This window comes from Eulemur rufifrons, chromosome 30, assembly GCF_041146395.1.
Source record: "Eulemur rufifrons isolate Redbay chromosome 30, OSU_ERuf_1, whole genome shotgun sequence".
NCBI classification, from domain to species: domain Eukaryota; kingdom Metazoa; phylum Chordata; class Mammalia; order Primates; family Lemuridae; genus Eulemur; species Eulemur rufifrons.
The window spans coordinates 13407047-13435031 of NC_091012.1; the positions used below are offsets into that span (position 1 = coordinate 13407047).

At 36.1% G+C, this 27985-nt stretch overlaps 1 protein-coding gene across 1 annotated transcript; it reads left to right on the forward strand.

Moving 5' to 3' along the window:
- Positions 1-138: 138 nt before the first annotated feature.
- LOC138378755 (zinc finger protein 682-like) lies at positions 139-27970 on the forward strand (the record flags this gene model as incomplete). The annotated part of the gene is made up of 2 exons (XM_069464129.1): positions 139-193; positions 27018-27970. Coding segments are annotated over exons 1-2 (1008 nt in total), but the record flags the coding sequence as incomplete, so codon positions are not given.
- Positions 27971-27985: the final 15 nt, after the last annotated feature.

A 27985-nucleotide genomic window follows, 5' to 3' on the forward strand; every position in this document is an offset into this window, starting at 1 on the left:
ATCTTCTCCTTCCCCAGGATGTGGGTACTCAGAAGTGGGCTGACACTGTGCTTCACTTTCTGTTTCCTTTCACAGCCTGTAATTGTTTGGGTGCCAGGCTTGAAGTTCTCCAGCACTTCAGCTGTGTGGAAAACCGCCATGGCACGCTCCTTGCATTCAGCTAAGAGTTGCATGGGTGGCAAGCACTGGCCAGGTGCGTCGCTTGAGGGCAGTATTTCCTATATCGCATCACTTTACTTACGTTCCAGCACATATTCGGAATTTTCTACTAAAGCAAGCAAGAGGCTCTTTTCCAATTCGGAGAGGTATTTGGCAGGTTTTATAATTTTGTCCTTTTGTATTTTTCACTATATTCCATCTGGACACTAGCTATGTGAGTCCACTGTGGCGCAAAGAGGCAGCAGCAACATCCTGCCACCAGAGCAAGGGTCACAGCGGGTCCCCTAGGGAGCCTGAGCTAACAATTGATTGTGAACAAGGGTGTAGATGCATTTCAGTGGGAGAGGGGAAGAGTTGTCAACAAATAGTGCTAGAAAAACTGGATATCAACCATGCAGAAAGAATGAAGCTGGACTCCTAGCACAAACCTGTACAAAATTGACTCAAAATGAATCATTTACGCTCATGCAAAGGTAAATGTATTTCTGTGTGTTCAACCCTACTTGTGTTTTAATTGGGTCCCCTATTACCTGTACTCTGACAAACATTTTTCTGTCTGAAGTGATCCTTGGGCATATTCCTGTCACTGGATGTTCAAGGCTTTGTTCCCAGAGGCTTTGCAGGTGATGGCATGGACATGCCACGTTTTGTATAAAGCACAACATAATTGATCTTTTAAGACAACATAAGAATGGTATGTTTTTCATCTGAAGACATTCTTAAAAATGGCTATGTAGAAAATTTGTTTAAACCATTAATCAGACCTTGACTTGGAGAAGCTGCGAAGAGAAACTTTGTTCTCTTCCCCAGGTTAAGAACATACATTACTCACCAGTAAATACTTTGTGGTTAGAGTCTCAATGCAATGTCACAGACTTATTTTATTCTGTGAAACAATTAAAAAATTTCCTTAAGGGAGTAGGTCAAACTACTAAGGAAATAGTTAATTCTTTCAAGCAAATAGCAAGTAGGCAGAATTCTTATCATACTTTTATTTTTATATAAAAATAAATCATGGCTGATGATTGTTTTATGCTGCCTCTACTGATTAACAATTCTTATATTTTAAAGAAAACTTTACTTAACTTCAACTCGAAAAACACACAGAACTATGTATGTAGAAGTTCCAGAAACACAAGAACACTAATATTAAAGCAAAAAAAAATTGAAAAACAGTTTGTAGGTAGATACAGATATAATAAATAAAAATATTTTTATATTTTATAAAAATTTATTGAAATGTAATGAATCAATTTCACTTTTTAGTTTTGATCACTATCCTTTTGTCTTTTCAAATCATTTTAATATTTTTATACTAAAAGTGCATAATGTGGGTGTGTGGGCATGAAAGTGTGTACAATTTATAAATATTTGAGAATAATAGTGTACAACTTTTTCACGCACATTTTGAATGTGAGTATGTAATGGAGTGTACCTAAATATTTCTCAAAGGTTTATGGATAACAATGGTTAATATTTTTAATGTGGCAAATCTAATTTAGAAAATTGTTACAATCTTTAATCTCACAACTAAAATAATGCTTTTTAATTTTTCTAAAGAATATTGAATATTTTCTTATTTACAAATACCAATAACAACAACAGGAAAAGTGTAAACCTTCCACTCTTACCAGTTACAGAGGAAAACATTTTAAAAAATCCCTTCGAATATTTGTGGCATTCAGGAATATGCTATCCTCTCCTTATTGCTATCTTTCATTCATTTCTATTTAATCTTTGTTTTATTTGTAACTCCTCCTTACTGCTTGTACTAGGAAATTTTCAATAAATATATTCAGGCTGCAGCCTGAAGAATACACTGAAGACAATCACTGTGCTTTACACCTAAGATGGTTTAAGTTCCATAAGTCTCTCTAAAATTATCATGGTCAAAATTTTAAGAATTTTCAAAAGTCAACATATTTTTATTAAAAAATATACATGTTCATAAAGTAGTTATATTTTTATTTGTCAAAATTATTGGAGGTTCTATGTAAGAATTGGATGGTAATTTGCAAATTGGTTTTTACATATGACTTCAGTCTGTTGCTTTGTAAGCTAGAGTATCCCTGTAAGAATGATACATGGAAAACAAAGTCAAATACGTAAGAAAAGCAATTCCAATTTGTAACTTGCTCATATAAACAAAAAAATACATCAAGTATGTTTAATTAATTCAAACTAGCTAGTGGACAATTTACTAAGTTCTATTAGTGAAACAAAAAAGTGGTAGGTTGTTCAGTGTAAAAAAAGAAAATGTCTCCACAGCTTTATACTACCATCCAGATTTTAAAGACATATCTGACCTTTCCATGTAATATTTTTATAGAGTGAAAAGTCTTGCAGGTTCTTAAACATATTTGCTTTTCTTGTCACCCATTACTAACCAAAATTTTCACATTTATTTGTGTTCTTATATATTGTAGTATTTTCCCCTTCACAGAAAACAGGCAATTAAAAACAGTAATAATTTCCTTCTTCCACTAAAACCTCACTGTCAGAACAGCTTTTAGATGGTTGTGTGTAATCAGTAAATATCTTTTGAAAAACTAAGACTTTAGCCTGTACTTCTCACAAGGGATATGAGTTTTATTATTTCAAACCTACATTCAATATATATATATATATATATATATTTTTTTTTTTGAGACAGAGTCTCACTCTGTTGCCCGGGCTAGAGTGAGTGCCGTGGCGTCAGCCTAGCTCACAGCAACCTCAAACTCCTGAGCTCAAGCAATCCTCCTGTCTCAGCCTCCCGAGTAGCTGGGACTACAGGCATGCACCACCATGCCCGGCTATACATTCAATATATTGATTTATGGAGATTGGGAAAGAACATACCTTATTTTGGACCTAGTCATTTGTAAATAATTAGGATAAGGAAGAATTTTAGTGGCCAATCAGTTACATTAAAATGCATTTCTTTATTAACTGTCACATGTATAGATATGTACTTGGTACTAAAAGTTAAAAAAATTTCAGTCAAAAATTCAAAGAATTTACACAAATGTATGGGTGACAAACACATACAACATTCCTATAATTCAATATAAAATTTAAATTTTAAACAAAATGTAGGTAGAAGAATAAATCTGAATTTATTAGGAAGGTTCAAAGCAAAAGCAGTATTTGAGTTGGATTTAAAGACTAGATAGATGGTAAGGGAAGAGCATGATATTACAGGCAAAGAAGGAAAGTGACACAGTCAGAGACCAGTTTAGGTTTATTCTGAGAATGAGGAGTGTACTCAGGTGAGGACTTCAGGTTTGTATAGAGAAGAATGAGAATTAGGGACAGAAAAATATATTGCATATAGATTTTGCAAGACAAAAAATATTCCAGTCTCGTGAAATGTAACTTATAAACAACTTGGGCTGTCTACTCACACATACAGCCTTGTGGAACACATGCACTTTCAGAGATGATCTAGAAAGCCAATAAGAAAAGTGACTTTCCTGAGGGAGATGGTGGTTAATGTGAGAAGATGCTGAAGAGGAAAAAGGTTGGATAAGGTGGGGGATATAACCATTTATGTCACTCACGGGATTTAACTGGTAAGAGCTCTTTCAAAAGTGGTATGATCAGCAGTGCCAAAAATCTATTATATTAATAATATTATGATATATAGATGATACCTTTAGGAAAAAGAAAATGTAGTGAAAAGGATGGTCATGACTAAGAAAAACCATTTTACAGACAGAGAAATCTTAAACTTTATGCAGGTAAAAGCATGAAGTAAGAAACATTATGACAAGCAGAGGTTTAGGAAAACAAAACAGAACAAAAAAAGAGAATCAGAATCAATCCATGCTGGAGGCTTTTAAGGATTTTGTAATGATCTGCTGGAAAAGGCAAATAAATAAGTAAATGGAGTCTGGGCACGTGGCTCACACCTGTAATCCTAGCACTCTGGGAGGCCAAGGTGGGAGGATTCCTTGAGGTCAGGAGTTCAAGGCCAGCCTGAGCAAGAGCGAGACCCTGTCTCTACCAAAATTAGAAAAAAATTAGCCAGGCAACTAAAAATAGAAACAAAAAATTAGCCGGGTGTGGTGGCTCTCGCCTGTAGTCCCTGCTCCTGGGGAGGCTGAGGTGGGAGGATTGCTTGAGCCCAGGAATTTGAGGTTGCTGTGAGCTAGGCTGACACCACAGCACTGATTCTAGCCCAGGCAATAAAGCAAGACTCTGTCTCAAAAAAATTTAAAAAAAGTAAGTGGAGATGACCTGGGCAGTGATGGACAGGGCAAGGGTCATGAAATATTAGTATTGAGAAGGATTCCAGTGGAATCATGGAAGGCAAATATGGAATTATGGAAAATGTTTTAAGCTATAAATAAGTCAGATTCAAGTTGAGGCACCAAAAACTGCAATGCCTGCAGCCAGGACTGGCCAACAGAAAGGGCCCAATTCTTCTCCATGACAACACCTGACCACACATCGCACAACCAACACTTCAAAAGTTTGAATTAAGTGGGCTACGAAGTTTTGTCTCATCTGCCATATTCAGCTAACTTCCTGCCAATCGACTACCACCTCTTCAAGCCTCTCAACAACTTTTTGCAGGGAAAATGCTTCCACAACCAGCGGGATGCCGAAAATACTTTCCAAGAGTTTGTGGAATCCCAAAGCATGGCTTTTTACACTACAGGAAAAAACAAACTTATTCCTCACTGACAAAAACGTGTTGATTGTAATGGTTACTATTTTGATCAATAAACGTGTTATAATGATTTAAAATTCATGGTCCAAAACCACAATTATTTTTGCACCAAATCTAAGACAAAGACTCCATCTAGTATATCAAAGGGCATGATGTCAGCAGGGACCAGATGTTCAGAGACTACACCCAACCAGATAAGAATGTAACCCTTTACTACCAGTCCTCACCAGAGGACTGAAGGGTGATAAAAAGAGCAGGGCTTCACCAGCTAGGTGAGGTCATCTCTATAGACACCATCTTGCTGTCACTTGTGGTCAGCACCTGGCATTTTCTTTTGAAAGATTTTGATGATCATGCAGATCAGCCCAAAATACTCTTCTTATCCATGTTGCTCTCCTTGGACTGGTTCATTAACTCCTTTTCATGTCCTCTTTCTTTTGATGTTAAATGTTACTTTGTTGGATATAAAAATTTTAATCTATAGCATGTATATATTAAGTATACTACTATGTATGGTTTGCAATATTGACAGACTTGTGGATTCGCTTGCATCTGTGTACCAATGGCTCTGACTACTGAGAGAGCCAGTTGTACTAAAGAGAATTTTCTTTTTGGAAACTCCATGAAGCTCACAGCTTTTATGATTAAAATAGCATCAGTAAAAGTCTGGACTTGCGGAAAGACACAACCATACATGGAGCTGGTTCTGTCTGAACCTGTGCCACTCAAGACAATATGCTTTACCGATCTCATGCTTGGATGGTATGACATTGTCAAGTGTTATAAAGGTGTGGAAACTATTGATCTCAATATCTGCACATGTCTGAAGAAGATAAATGTTAAGACATGACTGTTGCTGATAACAACAGAGGACCTAATGAAGGCAACTGTTAGATCTCTGCTACATATCAATATCCAGGCTGAATGTGTTGTCCAACTCCTAATAAAATTTAATTGTTACTGAAATTTACTCCCTTACAGGCATTTTACACATATCAAGTTATTCAATCTTCTTTTTTTTTTTTTTTTTTTTTTTTTCGAGACAGAGTCTCGCTTTGTTGCCCGGGCTAGAGTGAGTGCCATGGCATCAGCCTAGCTCACAGCAACCTCAAACTCCTGGGCTTAAGCGATCCTGCTGCCTCAGCCTCCCGAGTAGCTGGGACTACAGGCATGCGCCACAATGCCCGGCTAATTTTTTCTATATATATTTTAGTTGTCCAGATAATTTCTTTCTATTTTTAGTAGAGACGGGGTCTCACTCTTGCTCAGGCTGGTCTCGAACTCCTGACCTTGAGCGATCCACCCGCCTCGGCCTCCCAGAGTGCTAGGATTACAGGCGTGAGCCACCACGCCCGGCCTCAATCTTCTTTAAAACAATAAATATCATAGGCTGAATATGATAGAAGTCAGTGAATTTCACTTCTGTAGGTCTTGCTCAGATAAGTAATTGAAATACTTTATCCTTAGCAGTTTGATATATTATCAACTCAGGTGTGGTTATGCAAATCAAAAGACCAATAGTAGACCTACACACAGAAACCAATTGTGTAAGACAGAAATAAAAATTTTCAAGAAAAATACATGAAGTGGATTTTATCATATTATGTTTCCTACTTTTTGTCTTTCTGCCTTCCCAGTCAACCAGAATTTCTAGCAAATGCTCAATTCCACCATGATTTCTCAGTTCCTCTTCAAGGGCTTTGCTAAAGGCTGGAAACTAAGGTTCTTGCACTCCATGCTATTCCTATGACGTACTTGGCACCCTGTTTGGGAATCTTTTCATCATCTTTGTCACCCGTGTCAACCAGAACGTTCACAGGCCCTTGTATTCCTGAGGAATTTGTGCATTATGAATATGTGCTATATTTCTATCACTGCCTTCGATGCCTGTGTTAACTCTGTCACTGAAAACAGGGCCCTCTCAGTGGATGGGTGTACAACTCAGATCTTCTTGGACATTTGTTGTGTGTATGTAGTTTCTTTTCCTCACCATCATGGCCCACAACCACTATGTGGCCATCTGGCAGGCCCTCCATTCCCCAGTCCTCATATACCACCACTTTTGTGTCTGAATAACACTGGCTTCCATACTCAGTGGTCTCTTCTATGCAGGCATGCACACTGTCAACACCTTCCACTGGCCCTTCTGTGGTTCATCAATTCTCCTGTGATGTGCCCCCTCTGTTGAGGCTCTCTTGCTGTGACCCCTCCAGCAATGTGCTCTTACTTCTTGCCTCTGCCATAGGAGTTTGTGGTGGCTGCTCTATCTTAATGCCCATGTTATATATTTGCACATTTTCCAATGTGCTCAAATTTCCAACCAGACAGTGAAGAAAGGCCTTTTCTCACCCATGCCTCTTATATACAAACAGTGCCTGTCTTCCTCAGTTCTCTCATGTGTATGTACCTACAGGCTTGGGTAACTTCTGAAACAATTCAGGATATAATTCTTTCTGTATTTTATACTATATAGCTTCCATTCTTGAATCCTATTATAGTGTGAGAAGAATAGAAAGGTTGGCACCACATCTAAATTTTTCTGTACTCACCTTTTTGTACTCAACTTTTCTGGTATTATAAGGATTAAGTCACACAATGTAAAGGCTTCTTCCCAGTGCAACATACCATACTTATGAGCACATAGTACATGCTCAGTAGACATTGCATTATGCTGGTCTTCACTTTGGAAAATAAGTATCTGTGTTGTGATGACTGTTGGGCATAAGACACTCTGTATGCTGTGCTTGCTGTCTCTAGCTGAGTGCTACTAATAATGGATCTAGGTTGAGCAACATCAGCACTAAAACCAGACTTGACAAAGAAGCCAATTAATGTCCCCCTTCCACACCAGCAGATCACATTTCTTAGATTGAGACCCACAATATGACACAATTTCTATTCACATTGATGGTTCAGAGACAATTTTTAAGTAATTGCCTCTCAGCCTAGGCTTTCAATTAGGATCACCTGGCTAGCTTGAAAGAAACACCATCACCTGTCTATTGGGCTGGGTGGGAACATCCATGTGGTTTTAATTGTGCCCCAAATAATTCTCATTTGATACCAGGGTTAAGCATTAGAACTCCCAAATACATTCATGAGACTGAGTTTACACTGTTCCAGAGAGAAGTCACAGGGCCTGCTGCTTTGGGTTTGGTAGGGGCAGATCAGTGTGGTCCAGGTTCCCACTGCTGTAGCAGGAAGTCCTGGCATGTGTGGCAGGGGGAGGTCACCAAGGGAAAGACAGGAGACCCTCACATTTTAATATCCATCAGGAAACATCATACCTGACTGTCTCCTGTGACTAAGAACCAGTGAGTGTAGCCTTTTCTGCATTTTGTGGTCCTCCTGCTTGTGGATGCTGTGTAAACAGGTGAAGAGATTATGCTGACTCCTTTCAGGGCATAATCTCAAGATGCAATTCTAATTGTTCTACACAGTCTCACCTGAAAAGAAATTTCAGAGTAGGAGAAGGAGAAGGAGAAGGAGAAATGGCTGGTTTTCAGGTAAGTGTGTCCCAGGTTAGGGGCTGTGTCCACAATTCCTCCTAGAATGTCATGCAGAACTTCAATTTTTAGAACATGTAAGCCTTTACTTTACTTCTGATGTTTATGCCTAATGAGTTTTCTTCCACTACATTTTTTTTTCATTTCTTCTTAGGATACTCAAGGAGTCCTGGAAAATCATTCCTCCCTATATAATAAAACCTGCTCTGCATTCTCTTCACCCAAGCTTCTTAATAAAATAATCAAGTTTCATAATAAATGTGTGATATGTAATATTGAAAATGTTCCCATTGGGACAGGTCAACTTATAATAGTGTGGATATTGATATTCCTACTGGAGATGAGATAGGGTCTTTGTATTTGAGTGAAGAAGGGCAACATGTACTTTCAAGGTTTCATCTGGATGTTTTCATCAGCTCTATGTGAAATAGTATTTGGAAAATGCAGAAAGAGGATGGCATTGATTGCCTAGGATAACAAGAAAATTATGGAAAAATAAAAAATAGAAGACTTGCTCTGTATAATGAAAAAGTATTTACGTACAGTATTAAAGATGACAAAACATGGGAAATATCTATAACTTGAATTTTGCATAAAACTGATGATTCTTCATGGTTACATATTGTTGGGCATTACCATCCCAGCAGTGATTTTTTTATCCTCTGTGTGATGGTGTCTAATACCAATTTGTCCCACTACAGTTGATGTTAATTTCATTCACTTGGTTAAGGTGCTCTCTGACAGATTCATCCAATGTAAATTTAATTGTTTTTCTCTTTATTATTAAGTGTTTTTTGGAGATTTACTGACGGATGTGCATGAACCATCACATTTACACTGGAAGCTCCCCTTTCTTTTTATACCTTGCTTGGAAAATGAAGGCTCTTATCTTTGTCTTCTGGTCAGATGAACTGAGATAAATTGAAAGTCTGCCAGTTACTGGATGTTGACAAAATACTGTGCTTACGTTAGAAGCACTGGCTTCACTGGTTATATTATGTGAAATGCAGAGACTCAGACCCCACCCCAGATCTCCTGAATTAGAATCTGTATTTTAACAAGATATACAGTTCATTACTGTACACGTGAAAATTGGGTGATGCCTTCTAACTCACTGTTTCTGTGTGTGAGAAATATGCACAACTTATTTCATATGATGTAAATATAGCACACATAAATTTATATTGCTGTGTTGAGGCCCTTTATTTTATTTTATTTATTTATGTATTTTTTATTTTTTTGGAGACAGAGTCTCACTCTGTTGCCCAGGATAGGGTGTAATGGCGTCAGCCTAGCTCACAGCAACCTCAAACTCCTGGGATCAAGTGATACCTCTGCCTCAGCTTCCTGAGTAGCTGGGACTACAGGCATGTGCCACGATGCCCAGATAATTTTTCTATACATATTTTTAGTTGTCCATATAATTTCTTTCTATTTTTAGTAGAGACGGGGTATCAGTCTTGTCAGGCTGGTCTCAAACTCCTGAGCTCAAAAAAATCTGCCCGCCTCGGCCTCTCAGAGTGCTAGGATTATAGGCGTGAGCCACCGCGCCCAGCCAAGGCCCTTAATTTTATATTAAATACTTTATCATGCATTACAGTATCATATGCACACCAATTTCATACATGTTATATGATCTTCATTTCTGAGAATTAGAGAATATGTTCAAGAATATCACTGTGCTAAAAAATAGCTTTTTGGATAATTCCGGTCACCCATATGTCAGAAACAGTTCTCATAACTTTAATTTTCCTTGTAGTCAAATTAAGAACTCTCTCCTTGGAAACTTGGGAAATATGTGTCTTTTTTCAGGAACTGGTGACATTCAGGGATGTGGCCATAGAATTTTCTCCAGAGGAGTGGGCATGCCTTGACAACGCACAGCAAAATTTGTATAGGGATGTGATGTTAGAGAACTACGGAAACCTAGTCTCCCTTGGTGAGGATCACTTCAATACACAATTCCTATTCCACACTAAGGGCATTATTTTATTTTTGTAGATTATTTCTTGGAAGTTTCTACTTTACATGAATGAGTTTTATATCCCTGCTTTTAAAGAAAATTTGAAGGATTTTGGTGTAGAAAATAAAATCACTAGATGTCTCATCTTATGAACCTTTTCCTTTCTTGAGCTGATCTGTATACTTCACTCTAGATTAGTGGTTCCTCTAGAAATCAGGGTACATAATTGTTGCCTGCACCTTAGAATACAATTTCCACCACTTATTTTTTATTTGGTGCTAGTGGGAGTTGGTGCTCTGGGGGCATAAATTTGGAATAATTTCTTATCATTCTACATTGTCTGTAAGAAAACAATATTTTGGAAAACAGTTTTCCAGAATCTTCCATAATATTCTGTCCATAATTATAGTACTTATAAGATTAGTAACTAGAAAGTCTGCAGCAAGAGTCATGTGAATTCTTTCTAATAAAACAGGTCTTGCTGTCTCAAAGCCAGAGCTGATCACATGTCTGGAGCAAAGGATAGAGCCCTGGATTATGAAGAAAGAGGGAACAGCTAAATATCCAGGTAGGTGAGATTCAGTAAAGCAGATAACAAGTGTTACAGAGCCAAAGCTCAAGGAGAAAGGCAGATATAAAAACGTGGTTTGGAATGCTCTGCTCTATTGGAAATGTTTTTTGAGAAGCCTGTGTATGTTTCTCTTTCTCTTACAGAAGGACATCTTCTGTCCCATGCTCTTAAACTCTCTAAGAACTGTACCCCTACAGTGATCTTCCTTAGAATTCAGTGAGAGCTAAAGTTCTTGTCATGGCTTATAAGGGACTACGTTATCTGTAAACACTTCTATTGTTGGGGGAGATATGGGAATATCTGTACATATTTTGAAGACCTCTACATTAAAGCACCTTTTGATAGCGTTTTGCTTTGCTTCCCCATCTGGTGTACAGGGGTTGATCATACCTCTCTGCAAACTGAAACTTCTGGGCTCCAGGGATCCTACTACCTCAATCTTACAAGTACCTAGGACTATGGGCATGAGCCACCATGGCCAGCTGATTTATTCCTATTATTATTATTTTTGTTAAAATGGAGTCTCATTATGTGGCTGGGGCTGGTTTCAAGATCCTGACCTCAACTGATCCTCCTTTCTTGGCTTCCCAAAGTGCTGGGATTATAGTTGTGATCCACCATGCCCAGCTCCATTTTAGAAGTTCCATTTGTTGCCTCATTTTTGAAATGTGTAAAATGGAATAGTGGAGAAATTGTGATTTGCTTCAGTAATGCTAGAGACATTAGGGACAGATGTTTCATATTTTCTGCATCATGATTCACAATTCTAAGGTTTCAGAGGCGACCCTACAGAAATTCAGACTCATTAATTTTATACAAATGCATGGCCTCTTCCTAAACCTAAGAACATCTAATGGTATTTCACTTCAAAATACCCTTTTTTTTTTTTCTTTTTCAAATACTTATTATTAGTATCTGGAGATATGCCTAAGGAAAACTCTAATAGAACTTATCTGCAAATTTAGAAATATTAGATCTATCAAAATATCCTTTTTTCTTTTTTTATGTATATTCTTTTTTTCTAGTATAAAATAAGAGTAAAATTTCAGCTTTATTGTAACCAGATTCCCAAACTGTAATATAGTTTATTTTCCCTACTCACTTCATAGAATTCTTAAATATACTGCCTCCTTGAGTGCTTCAAATTGCTGAATATATTCATACTCCCAATTGATACATTATATTTTGATACTTATATTCCATAATTTTCCACTATTTAGTACTATCAGGAAATTATCATTCATATATATGTGTGTATGTGTGTATATATATTTGTGTGTGTGTGTTTAACTGGTAAATTTTTCCACAAATAAGAATTGCATAACTGTATACATTTATTGTATACATTGTAAGTATTGCTGCAGTATACATGGGAGTGAAGAATTTTCTTGAGATACTTATTTTACACCTTTGGTTATACTCATAAGTAGAATTGATGAATGATAAGGCAGTTCCATTATTTACATTTTTAAACAAATCTCTGATGGTATTACTGGTTTACAATCAATAACTGTACAGGGATTGCTTTTCTGCACACTTTACCCACACTTGTTATGTCTCTTTTTTTGGACATTAGTCATTTTAACAGTTGTGAGGTGATACCTTATGATAATTTTGATTTGTGTTTGCATGATATTTTGGTGATGCTGAGTTACTCTTCATGTTACCTTCATAAAAGAATTTTATGCCTCTCATTTAAATATTTATTACATCTGGAGTTAGTTTTTGAATATCATGTAAGAAAAATAGCCTATTTTTATTCATTTGTTTATGGGTATCCAGTTTTCCAGCAACAAGCATTGAAGAGAGCATAATTTATGCATTGCGCATTGCTAGTGCCTTAGGTAAAGGTTGGTTGACTTTATATACTTCGGTTTATTTCTGAGCTCTCCATTCTGTTCCATTGTTTTTTGTGTTGGTTTTATGTGCATATTTTGTTTTTATTACTATCACCTTGAAATATAGTTTGAAACCAGAAAGTGTGATGCCAGAACCTTTTTTCTTCTTTCTCAATATTGTTCTGGCTCATCAAAGTTACATGAGATATCATCCAAATGTTAGGATTTGTTTGTTAATACTGTGAGTAATGTCCCTGGAATTTTGATAGGGAGTGCATTGAACCTATACATTGTTTTGGATAATATCTTTCTATTTACTCATGTCATCTTCAACTTCTTTTATTGATACCTTATAGTACTCAGTGTAAAGTTGTTGTTTTTTTTTTTACTACTTTGGTTAAATTTATTTCTTAGCATTCTATTCTCTTGATGTTATTGTAACTGAGAGTGTTTTCCTTTTTTATTGGATAGTTTATTAGTGTGTAGAAAAACAACTGATGTCTGAATGTAAATTTTATATCCTGTGACTTAACTGAGTGGTTTTATTACTTTATAAGGGTTTTTTTCCTGTCTTCTTTATGGTTTTTGATATATAAGTTAATGCCATCTGAAAACAGTGTTATTTTTACATTCTCCTGTCTAATATGAGTGGATTCTTCTCATGTTCTTGCCTAGTTTTTCTGCTTAGGTCTTGTAATAATATCATAAAATAGAAGCATTAAGAGTGGTTGCACATTATCCTTATACTGGTATCTGTGCATGTGAAGGATTAAATACCTTTTCCAGTTTTTATAAGCTTGCTTTGGAAGGTAAAGATGTTTCCTTTTGGGTACTTGGGCTAAAGGTATGTCCACTGGGTTTTCAATGAAGAGTTGCTTTAGCTAGGTCACAAGGCTGCCCCTTGCTCTGCAGTGGAGTCTGCATTTGATGGGCCAGTTCTGAAGGGCCTGGGGGGTTTTCAATCCTCTCTTGTTTCTGGGTAAGCTGGTGACCTTCAGGATTTTGATCTCTACTCAAACATACTACAGTATGATTGTGCAGTTGAGTCTGCATATGGTGGGGCTGATACCAGCTGTGTGCATGGGTGTGGCTCCCAATGAGTACCTTGGAAGTTTCCCTTCAGGTCTCTGTGTGGATCTATGCACTGAAAGAACTGGCCATGGACTGTAGTTGAGACAGCTGCAGCAGAATCACAGGTCTGCTTTTCAGATGACAGTAAGACCAAATTATTCAGGTCTGCCTCCATGACTGCAGATAGGTGTGTTTCTCCCAAAGTCTCTGGATGAGCAGCACCACTGCAACTTTGTCGCAGGAACAGTTAGAGACTCCATGTATCCAGGTTGGTTGACCCATGATATAGTCTGTAGTCATGACAGTGTGTCCTTAATTTTGGCACCTGAATGAGAGCCTGAATATTCAAAATGACCCTCCAGGATCTATGGTTCCACTAGGGTTTAATGACCTTCTATTTAAGTCCCCAAATTCAGATAAGTGTAATTTTCCATGGATGGCCACCAAGGTTTTGTTGTTGTTTGGAAAAATACAAGTGGATCCTTCACCTCCCACCATATTGCTGAGTTTAGTCTCCTTATATATTTTTAATTTCTGATCTGTTCTGTTTCAATTTTTTATAATTTTAGAATCAAAGGTTCAGAATAACATGACAGCATTTCAATTTCTCTACATTCTCACCGTATGTATGTATGTATTTGTATATATATTTATTTATTTAAAAGCTCTCAATGTAATGAATGTGAGGTGATATCTCATTGTGATTTTGCTTTGCATTTCTCTAAAGATTAACAATTTTCAGAATCCTTTCAAATTTTGTTTGTCCATTTGTATTTCTTCTTGCAGAAATGCCAGATCAATCCATTGTCCATTTTTCAATCAAGCTATACACTTTTTGTTGTTGAATTTTAGTCATTGTTTATATCTTCATGATGTTAACCCCTATCAAATATGTGATTTGCATCTATTTTTACCCATTTTGTAGGAGGCACTTTTACTCCATTTAGTCTTTTCTTTGTGCAGAAATTTTGAAGTTTGATGCAATCCCATTTTTCTTTTCTTCATTTTTATTGCTTATGTATTTGATATGACATCTACTAAAAAAGTGCCAGGACCAATATCATGATCTTTCCCCTTTATTTTCTTCTAAGAGTTTTATACATGTATTTCTCTTTTTTTATTTCAGCTTATTATGGGGGTACAAAAGTTTAGGTTATGTATATTGCCCATGCCCCCCGACACCACCTGAGTCAGAGCTTCAAGCGTGCCCATTCCCCAGACAGTGCGCATTGCACTCATTACCTATGTATACACCCATCCCCTCCCCCACCCACATCTGCCCGACACCCAATCAATGTTATTCCTGAATGTGCTCATAGGTGATGATCAGTGAAATCAATTTGACAGTGAGTACATGTGGTGCTTATTTTTCCATTCTTGGGATACTTCACTTAGGAGAATGGGTTCCAACTCAATTGCCCATCAATACATGAGTGGATTAATAAAATGTGGTATATGTATACCATGGAGTACTACTCAGCTTAGGAAACAATGGTGATATAACATGTTGTTTTTATTCCTGAAGATTTGTTTTCAAATCAAGAAGTACAATGTCTCTTTGTTTTTATTTTCTAAAGCAGTCTGACTATTTATTGTTCCAATACATTTTAGAATTTATTTTATTTGTTTTTTTTTATTTCAGCTTATTATGGGGGTACAAAATTTAGGTTATGTATATTGCCCATCCCCCCTACCCCCCCGTCAGAGCTTCAAGCATGTCCATTACCCAGACAGTGTGCATCACACTCATTATTTAGGTATACACCCATCCCCTCCTGCCACCCCCCTCATCTGCCCGACACCCAATTGGTGTTATTCCCAGATGTGCACTTAGGTGATGATCAGGGAAAACAATTTGCTGGTGAGTACATGTGGTGCTTATTTTTCCATTCTTGGGATACTTCACTTAGTAGAATGGGTTCCAACTCCTTTATATATCTCCAGATCAAGTATGATTGGAACTTATTGACATTGCATTAAATTTGTATATTATTGTGGATACTATTGACATCTGAACAATTTTAAATCATCTGACCATTGAGCATGAATACATTTAAGAGTGTGTTTATTTTTGACATATTTTTGTATTAGCCGGTTTATCCTTTCCTTTTGATTTCTAGGTCCACTTCATTTTTGCCAAAAAATATATGTTTTATGTTTTTAGCCTTCTTCAAGTTGATAAGACTTAAGTGTCCTAACAGCATTTGCCGTGTCTGATTGAAACTATTGTGTATTCTGCTATCTTTGACTGAAGAGCTCTGTAAATATCTTTCACATCTAATTGGTCTATAATGTTTTTCCCATTATCTGTTTCTTATTGATCTTATATCAAATTTTTGTATTCATCATTGAAAGTGAGGTCTCCAAGTCTCCTATAATTAGTGTGTTGCTAGGTGTTTCTTGCAACACTTCTGTCTACACTTTTGTTCATATTTGCTTAATATATTTAAAAGCCATGATGTATATAATATATATTTAAAAATATCTATGATAAAATATGTGCATTGCATATATATCTTCTATGTTTATTCTGTGCTATAGATTTCTGCTAAATGACCCATTTTATCATTATATTATAAGCAGTCTTTGTCTCTTCTGATGGTTTTTGACTTAAAGAGTATTTCCTTTAATTATGGCCAAAATATCCTCCTCTAATTATTTACATACATTTATTTTTACAATTGCTTTCAACCAATTTGACTTTTCAGAGCTAAAGGAAGGCTTTCATAGGTGGCATATTGTAGGGCACTGTTTGTTTTTAATCGACAAAATCATCTTATTTTTCATTAGAGAATTTAAACCACTTATATTTAAAGTAACTTCTAAAGGATATGAAGTTACCACTGAAATTTGTTAATTCTTTCCCATGTGCCCTGTAGATACATGGTTCCTCACTGCCTGTCTTATTGTCTTTATTTTTGTTTCCTTGATTTGGAAGTGACATGCTTTGATTGCTTTCCCATTTGCTTTTGCATACCTTCTACAGGCATTCTGTTTGTGACCACATTAGGAAATGGAGACTACCTAAATAATCTCTATGTTATAACAATATATCTTAATCTCGTAACAGCTTCACTTCAAGTAAATAAAAAACCTATACGTCTTAAAGTGCCACATGTTCTTATTAACGTCACAAATTATACCTTTTATATTGTATATATGAGAACAACTTTTTGCACATTTATGCCTTCAGTTTTTTTTAATTCTATAGAAGTATTATGAGGGTTTATGAACCATCATGATCATATAGAATTCTATATCTGTTTATAGATTTATCTTTAACACAGAGCTTTATGTTTTTAAGTGTTTATAATGCTACCCAACATCATTTTATTTTTCATCACAGTGGACTCCCTTTACCTTTCTTCTGGCCTATTCCCATGGTGATGAACACCATTGACTTTTGCTTAACTTGGAAAATCTTTAATTTTTCTCTTGTTTTTGAAAAAATATTTCCCAGAGGAAGCCTTCTTAGTTGGTAGTACTTTGTTTATCACTCTGGAATTTAGAAAAGTCTCAGCTGTCTTATTCTCCAAATAATCTTTCTGCCATTTTCCCACTATATTCTTCTTCTAGGAATCTTTCTTAGATACATTGGTCTACCTGATTCTGTCCAAAAGACCCATACTCCACCTTCAGTTGTGTTCATTTTAAAATTTTGCTTCCATGACTCAATATTTATAAATGAAATGTCTTCAACTTTCTGATTCTTCTGCTTCATTAAGTGTGCTTCTGTGATTCTCTAGACAATTTTTCAGCTCAGGTATTGTATTTTTCAGATCCACAATTTGTGTTGGGTTCTTGTTATAGTTTTTATGTCTGTTAATATCTCAGTTTCTTCAGGCATCATTTTGCAGATTTTGTTGTCTGTGTTTCCTTTTGTTTGTAGGGGATGTTTCAGATGATTATTTTTAATGTTTTTCAGATACTGCAAATATCTCCATTTCTTAAGCATTGATTCCTGGAGATTTATGTTTTTTGTTACTGTGGAACAGGTTTTGTGAATCCTCTGTATTCCCTGAAATCTTGTGATAAGTTCAGTTAATTTTATCTTTGTTTTTACCTATGTATTGTAATTTTGTGTGACAATATTCAACTCTGCTCCCTTTAACACAGTATGAGTTACTATTTAAATTGGAATTAGCAATTTAGCCATTGCTAAAATAATTCTGTATGTGTTTGCTTGCCTGTATGAGTAAAAATTATGTCTAGTGTGTTTCAAACTTACTTGTTTTCTTGGTTTGTGGTCTATAATTCTTTTATCTTGACTAGGTGAGTAGTCATAAAAATTGTAATTTCAGCAGCTCTTTTTTGGAGAATGTGTATTATATTTGTGTGAGAGAAATAATCATGTAAGGAAACTTCAAGATGGCTGACAAGAATAAAGGCTTGTCGGACCTTTCAGGTAGAACAGTTGAAAATTCAACAGATGGGAGTGGAGGATGATTCCTGGTCAGCAGTGGACCATAGAGTCTGAAATAAGTGGATTCCAGGACACTAAGAGCAGGTAATGAGCAGCTGAGAAGAGAGGACGGTAGAAGGTAGGAACTGGCACAAACAAAATCACAGAACTTCTGGAGCCCAGGGAAAAAGTAAGGGATTTTGACCTCCCCCACCCAGGTGCCTCAGGCCTGCAAGTCTCTCATGCCATGCAAATGTGCTATGAGCAACAAGAGTGGCAGCATCACTACACCTGGACACCCCATCTTCTGCACCTGATACACTCCTGGCATCCCAAGAAGTAATTTTGGCTTAAGTTTCTCATAGCTGTGTGACCCCACTCACCCCATAGCAACTGCCAAAGCACCTCGCACTGAGTGACTAAGCCTGCTTTGGGTAACGGGTAGCACACTTCCAGCAAAAGCTGCCCTGAATGACTGAGCACGCCTTTGGCAATGGGGTGCAAACTACCAGCCAAGCTTGCCTTGGAAAGTGTAGCTGGTGCTGCAACTCAGAGAGGAGGAGGTTGGCCTGGCACTCAAGCTTCCTGAGAGTGTTACAGGAAGACCATGGCCCGTTCTCACCACCATAGCTGATGCTGGAATTCTCTGTGCTGAGATGCCCAGCTCTCAGTGCCATGGGTGCATTTTCACCTAGCTCCAGCACTGTGGCCTCAGCTTGTGATCTTCCCATTGACAGGTACTTGGTGCATCTGCCTGCTAATAGCAAAGTCAACAGGATGAGAAGCACTGAGGAAGGGTCCCAGTTTCAAAATCAGGCAGTGAATGAAAGGCTGTGTCCATTGGGAGGGTGTGGAGGAGAAAAGGAAAGCACTGGTCTATCAATGTTCCCCCTCCAAACCTACCCTCGAGAACTGCCATATTGGATTTTGCTGAACCAGCGAGAATCAATTTGCATAAATACTGGTTCCCATGGTAACTAAATTCATCTGGCGCCTCCGTCTGACTTATAGAAGCTGCCCGCAACACCACTCACTTTAATAGAGAGTTCAGCTTGATCCAAAAGTTCCTTGAGCTGACAGTGTTCCCCAAGGGGAAGTGTCCCTCTGGCAGAGTTTCCTGAGGGTATAGAGAAGACAATATAGTTGAATGGGGTCACTTCAGCCCCTTCTGGACCCAGAGGCATGGAATGGACCTTTAACCTATACATATCTGTGAACAGCATTTGTGGAACTGTAGGACAGCATAATCCAACCTAACCTCACCCAGCCTAATTCCCCACCTGCCTCTTCTGTAGTAGTAAATAAATTATTTACATGGAAGTTTCAGCGCCCCCACCCAACGCCTGGGGTATTGGAGGGCTTCTCCTGAGGAGCTAGAGCTGGTTACAGGATCCAAAAACAATAGTTTACCTTCTTCCTTCCTGCAAACACCATCTACTGACAGGAAGATAAACTCACATGCCTGTTACACATTTACTCAATCATAGAGGGTGTAGTTGATTCTCACTCACAAGCACCAACTAACTCAGAAAATAAACTGTGTATATCATTATCTAAACAAAAGAAAATCCAAAATAAAGAAGCAAAGTCTGTTCCAGATGAGAAGGAACCAGCAAATGGACTCTGGATGTATGAAGAATCAGAGTGAAGCATCACCCCCAAATGGGAACACCAGCTCCCTAGCAATGGATACCAACCAAAAACAGAATACTGAAAGGACCTATGAAGTATTTCAAACATTGATAGAAAGGAAGCTTCATGAAATTCAAGATAAAATGGAAACCCAACACAAACCACAAAAACTATGCAAAAACAGAATGAAAAATTTACAAAAGATATTGAATTAAAGAAAAACCAAACAGAGTTTCTGGAAAGGAAAAATTCATTCAACTAACTACAAATCACAGTGGAATGCCTTAAGAACAGGTTACATCAGGCAGAAGAAAGAAACTCAGAACTTGAAACAACACCTTTCAATTAAACAAGTCAATCACAGAGATAGAGCAGAGAAATAAGAGGAATGAGCAAAGCCTACAAGATACATTGGATCATGTAAAGAGGCCTAAGATAAGAATCTTAGGGACTCCTGAGGGTGAAGGAGAAAATAAACAAGGGTTGTATAATTTTGGGGGTAAAATTAAGGAAAATTTTCATGTCCCTGCTACAACTCTACATATCCAGGTTCAAGAAGCTCACAGAACCCTTGGGAGATTCATCAAGGGACAAAAATATCACAACACATTGTCATCAGACTAGCCAAAATAAACATGAAAGAGATACTCCTAATAGCCATAACGTGAAAGGAGCAGGTAACATACAAAGGAAACCATGTTATACTAACTGCGGACCTCTCAGCTGGGACCTATAAGTCAAAAGGGATTGGGGCCCTATTGGGTCTTCTCAAACAGAATAATGCCCAGACTAGATGTTTGTGTTTTCCAAAATTAAGTTTCACTTGAGGTGAAAATAAAGTCTTTCTCAGACATGCGAACAATGAGGGAATTCATCAACACAAGACCTTCCCTGCAGGGAGTACTCAGAACTTCATTATTCATAGATCAGCATGATAAACACTTAACAACATGAAATCACCCAAGAGCTAAGGTAGAAGTCCAGTGGCTTAAGAGATAAAACAAACCAACAACATTCAACTCAACAGGCTGAACAGAAATCCACCACATTAATCAAATATTCCAATAAATGTGAATGGTTTTAACTACCTAGTGAAGAGACATACGCTGGCTGAATCCATAAATATACACAAGCAAGTATCTGCTATCTTCAGGAAACACATTTAACCTACAAGGACTCATCCAGACTAAAGGTCAAACGACAACATTGTATGCTAATTGAAACCCAAAGAAAGCTGGAGTAACAGTTCTCATATCAGATAACTTCGACTTCAAATCAACAAAAGTAATGAAAGAGAAAGATGGCCATTATATAATGACAAATGGAACAATTCTGCAAGAAGGTATAAGAATCTAAAATATTTATTATGCAATAAATACAGGAGCACACAGATTCATACCGCTAAAACTACTGGACCTAAACAAAATCATAGATAATACAACCATAATGCCAGGGACTTCAACACCCTGCTGACAGAACTATACAGCTCCTCCAAACAGAAAATAAACAAAAAGACAAGGGACTTAAATAAAACTCCAGAACATATGGGCCTACCAGACAGTTACAGAACATTCTATCCAAAAACACCAAAAAATACTTTTGGCTCATGATTGATCATGTCCTAAGCCATAAAAAATGTCCCCCAAAATTAAAAAAAAATAGAAATTATACCATGCATTTTCTCAGACCACACTAGAATAAAATTAGAAATCAACAACAGAAACACTCATCTCTACACAAAGTCATGAAGACTAAACAACCTACTGCTGAATGATTGGCAGATCGAGGAGGAAATTAAGATGCAAATGAAAATATTCTCTCAACTAAATTTTAATGGGACACAAGTTATCCAAATCTTTGAAAACAGCTAAAGCACCCTGAGAGGAAAATTCATAGTCATAAATCCCTACATCCAAAAGACAGAAAGGTAACAAATCAACAATGTAATGAATCAACTGAAAGAACTGAAAAAGGATGAGCAAACCAATCCCAAACTCAGCAGAAGAAAGAATATAGCCAAGATCACAACAGAACTAAATGAAATTGATAACCAAGGAACTATACAGAAGATTAATGAAGCAGAAAGTTGGTTTTTGAATAGATAAACAAAATCGACCTGCCTTTTATGAGGTTAACCAGAAGCAGAAAAGATAGGACTCTAATAAGCTCAATTTGGAATGAAAAAGGAGAAATTACAACTGATTCCACAGAAATACAAAATATCATCTTTGAATATTCTAAAAATCTCTATGTACATAAACATGAAAACGTGGAGAAAATGGACAAATTCTTAGAAAAATCAGCCTCCCTAGGCTCATTCATGATGATATACAATTCTTGAACAGACCAATATCAGGACTGGTATTGAAGTAGTAATAAATAACCTTCCTTAAGAATAAAGTCATTAACTACATTGTTTCACTCCTGAATTCTACCATACTTAAAAATAAGTACTGGAGCCTATCCTGAAGAAATTATTGTACAACACTGAAAAGGAAGAAATCCTCCCCAACACATTTTACAAAGCCAACATTGCCTTGATACCAAAGCCAGAAAAGGACAGAACAAAAAGAAGAAAAATACAGAGAAATATTCCTTATGAATATGGATAAAAAATTCTCAATAAATTCCTAGAAAATGGAATTCAGCTGGTCTTCAAAGAAATAATCCATTATGATCAAGTGGGCTTTTTTCTAGAGATGCAGGCATGGTTGAACATATGCAAATCTACTAATCTAATTACATACATGAAAGGGAAATAAAAGATTCTGACAAGAAAGTACTGGAGTTGATAAATCAGTTCAGCAAATTCTCAGGTTACAAAATCAGTGTACACAAATCAGTAGCCTTCACATGGGCCAACAACAGTGAAACTGAGAACCAAATCAAAGACTCATACCTTTCATAATAGCTACAAAGTAAATGAAATACTTAAGAATATATCTAACTAAGGAGGTGAAGGACTTCTACAGGGAGAATTACAAAACACTGAGGGAGGAAATAGAAGAGGATGCAAACATATGGAAAAGCATACCATGCTCATAGACAGGCAGAATCAACATGATTAAAATGTCTATACTACTGAAAATAATCTATACATTCAATACAATCCCTGTTAAAATATTAACAAGATATTTTACAGATTGAGAAAAAGTAATTCTATGCTTCATATGGAACAAGAGAAGACCCCATATAACAAAACCAACCTTAAGGAAAATGAACAAATTGGGAGGCATCCATTTACCAGACTTTAAGGTATAGTGCAAGGGTATAGTAACGAAAACAGTGTGGTACTATCACAAGAACAGGACACAGACCAATGGAAGAGATCTGAGAACCCAGACATAAAACCATCATCATATAGCCATGCGATAGCAGACAAGAACATACACTGGGGAAAGGAATCCCTATTCAATAAATGGTTCAGTGAAAATTAGATAGCCACACGGTAGGAGACTAAAACAGAATCTGAAACTCTCATCTGTCACAAAAAACAACTCACAATGGATAAAAGACTTAAACTTATGTCGTGAAACCATAAGAATCCTAGAAGAAAATGTTGAAAATACTCTTATAGACTTCAGCCTAGGCAAAGAATTTATGAGGAAGACCCCAAAAACTATCACAGAAACAACAAAAATAAGTAGATGGGACCTGATCAGACTAGAAAGCTTCTACACAGCCAGTGAAAGTATAACTAGAGCAAATAGACAAGCTAGAGAATGGGAGAAAATATTTGCATGCTATATATCCAATAAATTTCTAATAACTAGAATTTATATATAACACAGGAAAATCAGTAAGAAAAACAATAAAACAACCCCATTAAAGGTGTGAAAAGGACATCAACAGAAAGTTTTTTAAAGAAGATGTATTAATGGGCAACAAACATATGAAAAAAATGTGCACATCTCTAATCATCAGAGAAGTGCAAATGAAAACCACAGTGAGATATCACTTTACTCCAGTGAGAATGGCTTTTATCAATAAGTTCAAAACAAGTGTAGGTGTGGATGTAGAGAGATAGGAACACTTATATATACTACTGGTGGGACTACAAACTGGTATAATCTCTATGGAAAGTTATATGAAAACACATCAAAGTACTAAAAGTGGAACTACCATTTGATCTGGCAATTCCACTACTTGGTATCTCCCCAATGAAAAAAAATGTCATGCTCTAATAAAGACATCTGCACTTGAATGTTTATAACATCACAATTTACAATTGCAAAGATGTTGAAACAACCTTGGTAATTATAAATACATGCATATAAATATATGTATAAATACATATAAAAATGTGATATTTTTATACCATAGTGTAGTACTAAGCCTCAAAAATCAGTGGTTAAATAACATACCTTGTATTATCCTGGATTGTATTGGAGCCCATTCTTTGAAGTAAAGTATCACAAGAATGCAAAAACGTGCACCACACATGCTCATTATCAAATTGTTATCAATTGATCCACACATATGTGACCAAATGGAAGTAAAAATCAGCAGGTATTGGACCACTGGAAGGGTGTGTAGGGGTTGGGAAAATTCACATCTAATGAGTGTGGTGCACACAATGTGTGGATGCGCACACTTGTAGGTTTGATCACTTGGTGCAAAAGCAATAAATATAATCTGAATGATTTACTGCCATAATACTTTGAAATTAAAAAGAAGAAACAGTTTTATAATATGTAGGACAGTTTTGAAAAGCCTCATAACTGTGTATCTCTTTAAGATATTATTTTTATTTTAATTATTGTAAAATCACAAAAATTACAATCTTAATTACTTTTAATTATTCACATCAGTCATGTTAACTATATTTACATCATTACGCTATATATGTCTAGAATGTATGTATTTCGTAAAACTAAAATTCAGTACACATGAGAAAACTACCCATTTTCCCCATTGCCTAACTGCTGACAAACACCATCATGTTTCTGTTTCTAGGAGTGTAACTGGTTTAGAAATATTGTATAAGTATAATCATAAAATATGTGTCTTATTCTGCTTGACATTTCCTTAAGAATAATGTCATCAAGCTTTATCTCTACTGTGGATGTTATTAGATTATCGGTTTTTTTAAACTGAGAAATAATCCACTATTTCTAAATTTCAAATTGTATATATCCTTTCATTTTGTAAGGGCAGTTTGGGTTTCTTTCATCTACTGGCCTTTGTGAATAATGATGAAATAAATATGAGTGTGAAGATACCTTTTTATTTTACAATATGTGCAGGAATTTATATTTGTGTTTCTTTCTGATTCATTGGTCCAGTTTTCTGTCTTTCTGCCCGTAGAAAACTTCATTGACTACTGTAGCTTTTTTAATGTTTTAAAATGGGGAAGTGTGGTCCCAATAGCATTGTTTCTCTTTTTGATGATTGTTCAGATCTTTGTGGTCTCTTGAGATTCCATATTATTTTTGGGTTTGCTGTTTCTATTTTTGAAAAAAATTAAATTGAGAATTTGAAAGGAATTGCAGTGAATCTGTAGACCGCTATTGACGTCTTCAGAGCATTAAGTCTTCTCTTGAACAAGAACGTGTTCAAAAGTGTGTTATTTTCATATATTTGTGAATTTTTCTGTGTTTCTTCTGTTATTTATTCACAGTTTCATTCCATTCTGGTCAGAAATTAAAGTGTGTAAAATTTCAATTTTCTAAAATTGGTTAAGACTTGTTTTGTGGCCAAACAGGTAGTTTTTTTAGGAAGAATGTTTTATGAGCTATCAAGAAGTTTGTATGTTCTATTATTATTCTGTATAGTATTCTCTATATATCTGTTAGGTCTAATTGCTCTATGGTGTTTTCAAATCTTCTGTTTTCTTATTATTAATTTGACTGGCTTTATCATTATGGTAAGTGGAATATCAAAGTATCCTATTATTTTGCTGTCCCTTTCTTGCTTCAGTTCTATTTTTTTAATATATATTTGCAAACCTTGATGTGAGATAAAGATAGATATCATATATATGTATTAATTTCATGGGTTCTCAGTGAATGACATCTTTCTACATTAAATGTCCTTGTTTGTCTCTTGTAACAGTTTTGGCTTAAAGTGTATTTTATAAACTATAACATCTTTCACTTCAAATGTAATGTGTCTAATATAACTTTGAACTCCACTGCTCTTACATGCTTAAGGTTTTCATGGTATATCTTGTTATATCCTGCTAGTTTTAGTCTATTGTTTTTACAAGCTATGAAGTACAGTCTCTTTAGAGAGAATAGAATTGGATTTTTTAATCCATTTTTTTTAACTGTGTCTTCTGACTGGAAATAGTAGTACATAAATATTTACATAACTTTCTCAAAGGGAAGGACTTATAATTTCCCTAATATTAATTGTTTTATATAACTTGTGTCACTATTTTTTTCTTTCTTTCCTCTCCTTTTCTCCTGCTTTGTGTGCCACTGATATTTAGGGACATATTTTCTTTCTTTGTCCACCTTCCTTTGTGTATCTCTATAAACACTTTCCTGATGTTCACTGTGAGAATTACCTAAAATCCTTTGAAGTTGAAACATACGTTGAACTGAGAAGTACTTAACTTCAGTTGCATACAAAAATTCTTAATCTTTACACCTGCCCCCAACCTTATGATATTGATGTCAATAATTCTGTCTTTTTACATTGTATATCAATAAACATATGGCATTGCTTTTTTTATTTTGTCTTTTAAATTTTATAGCATAATTAAATGTTTTTGTACCATCATTATAGTACTGCAGAATTTTATTTTTGGTATGTGCATACATTTCCCAGAGAGTTATATAGTTGTCATAGAAGACAGAAACCAGCTTTTGGAAAGGCCATAAAAAAACAAATGTATGGACATATGTGCCAATGGTTTCATTCTCTTTTGAAAGGGAGTCCAGGAGATGGGATTTTACTATTAATGTGATTCCTCTATATCAGCGCAGAGGAAGGGCTTTGGTAGGTAAATGTAACAAACTTTCCTTCCAGTTCCATTTGGTTCTTGGTATCATTCTCATCTGGGGTGCTATAAACTATTAGCAGTTATGAATTCTCAAATAAGTCATGTTTGTAAGTACTTTTAAGGTCATACATCTGTGATGGAAGTAAGACCATGGTATTCTATTGTGATTTCTTGCTAATGTGCTTGGTATAGTTTTATATATTCAAATTGTGAAGTATATTCACCTGAGTCCAGTTAGTGATATACTTTGTTATTTTCATTTCTTTCAGAACTGTCTTCCCATTGCACCCGAGACCTGGTGCAAGAGCAGAGCATAAAAGACTCATTCCAGAAATCAATAATGAGACAATATGGAAGCTGTGGCCTTGAAAATGTACACTTAAGAGAAGACTGGGAGTGTGTGGGTGACAGTAAGAGGCAGAAAGTATATTATGATGGACTTACTCAATATTTGTCAACTACCCATAGGACAATCTGCAAACATAATAAATGTATAAAAGTCTTTGCCAAATCTTCAAACCTAAATACACATAAGAAAAGACATACAGGAGAGGGAAGATTTAAACATACTAAATGTGGAAAAACTTTTAACCACAGCTCAAAACTTTCTGGACATAGGAAAATTCATACAGGAGAGAAACCCTACAAGTGTGAAGAATGTGGAAAAGCCTTTAACTGGCAATCAAAACTTACTACACATAAGAGAATTCATAGTGGAGAGAAACCATACAAATGTGAAGAATGTGGCAAAGCATTTACCCAGTGCTCAAACCTTAAGGTACATAAAAAAGTTCATACCGGAGAGAAATTGTACAAATGTGAAGAATGTGGCAAAGCATTTACCCGGTGCTCAAACCTTAAGGTACATAAAAATGTTCATACCGGAGAGAAATTGTACAAATGTGAAGAATGTGGCAAACCCTTTACCCAGTGCTCACGTCTTACTGAACATAAAAGAAGTCATACAGGAGAGAAACCATACAAATGTGAAGAATGTGGCAAAGCCTTTAGACGATGCACAGACCTCACTCTACATAAAAGAATTCATACAGGAGAGAATCTCTACAAGTGTGAAGAATGTGGCAAAGCCTTCACCCGGTCCTCAATCCTTATTCTACATAAAAGAATTCATAGTGGAGAGAAACCCTACAAATGTGAAGAATGTGGCAAAGCCTTTACCAACTGCTCAAACCTTAAGGTACATAAAAAAATTCATACCAGAGAGAAATTGCACAAA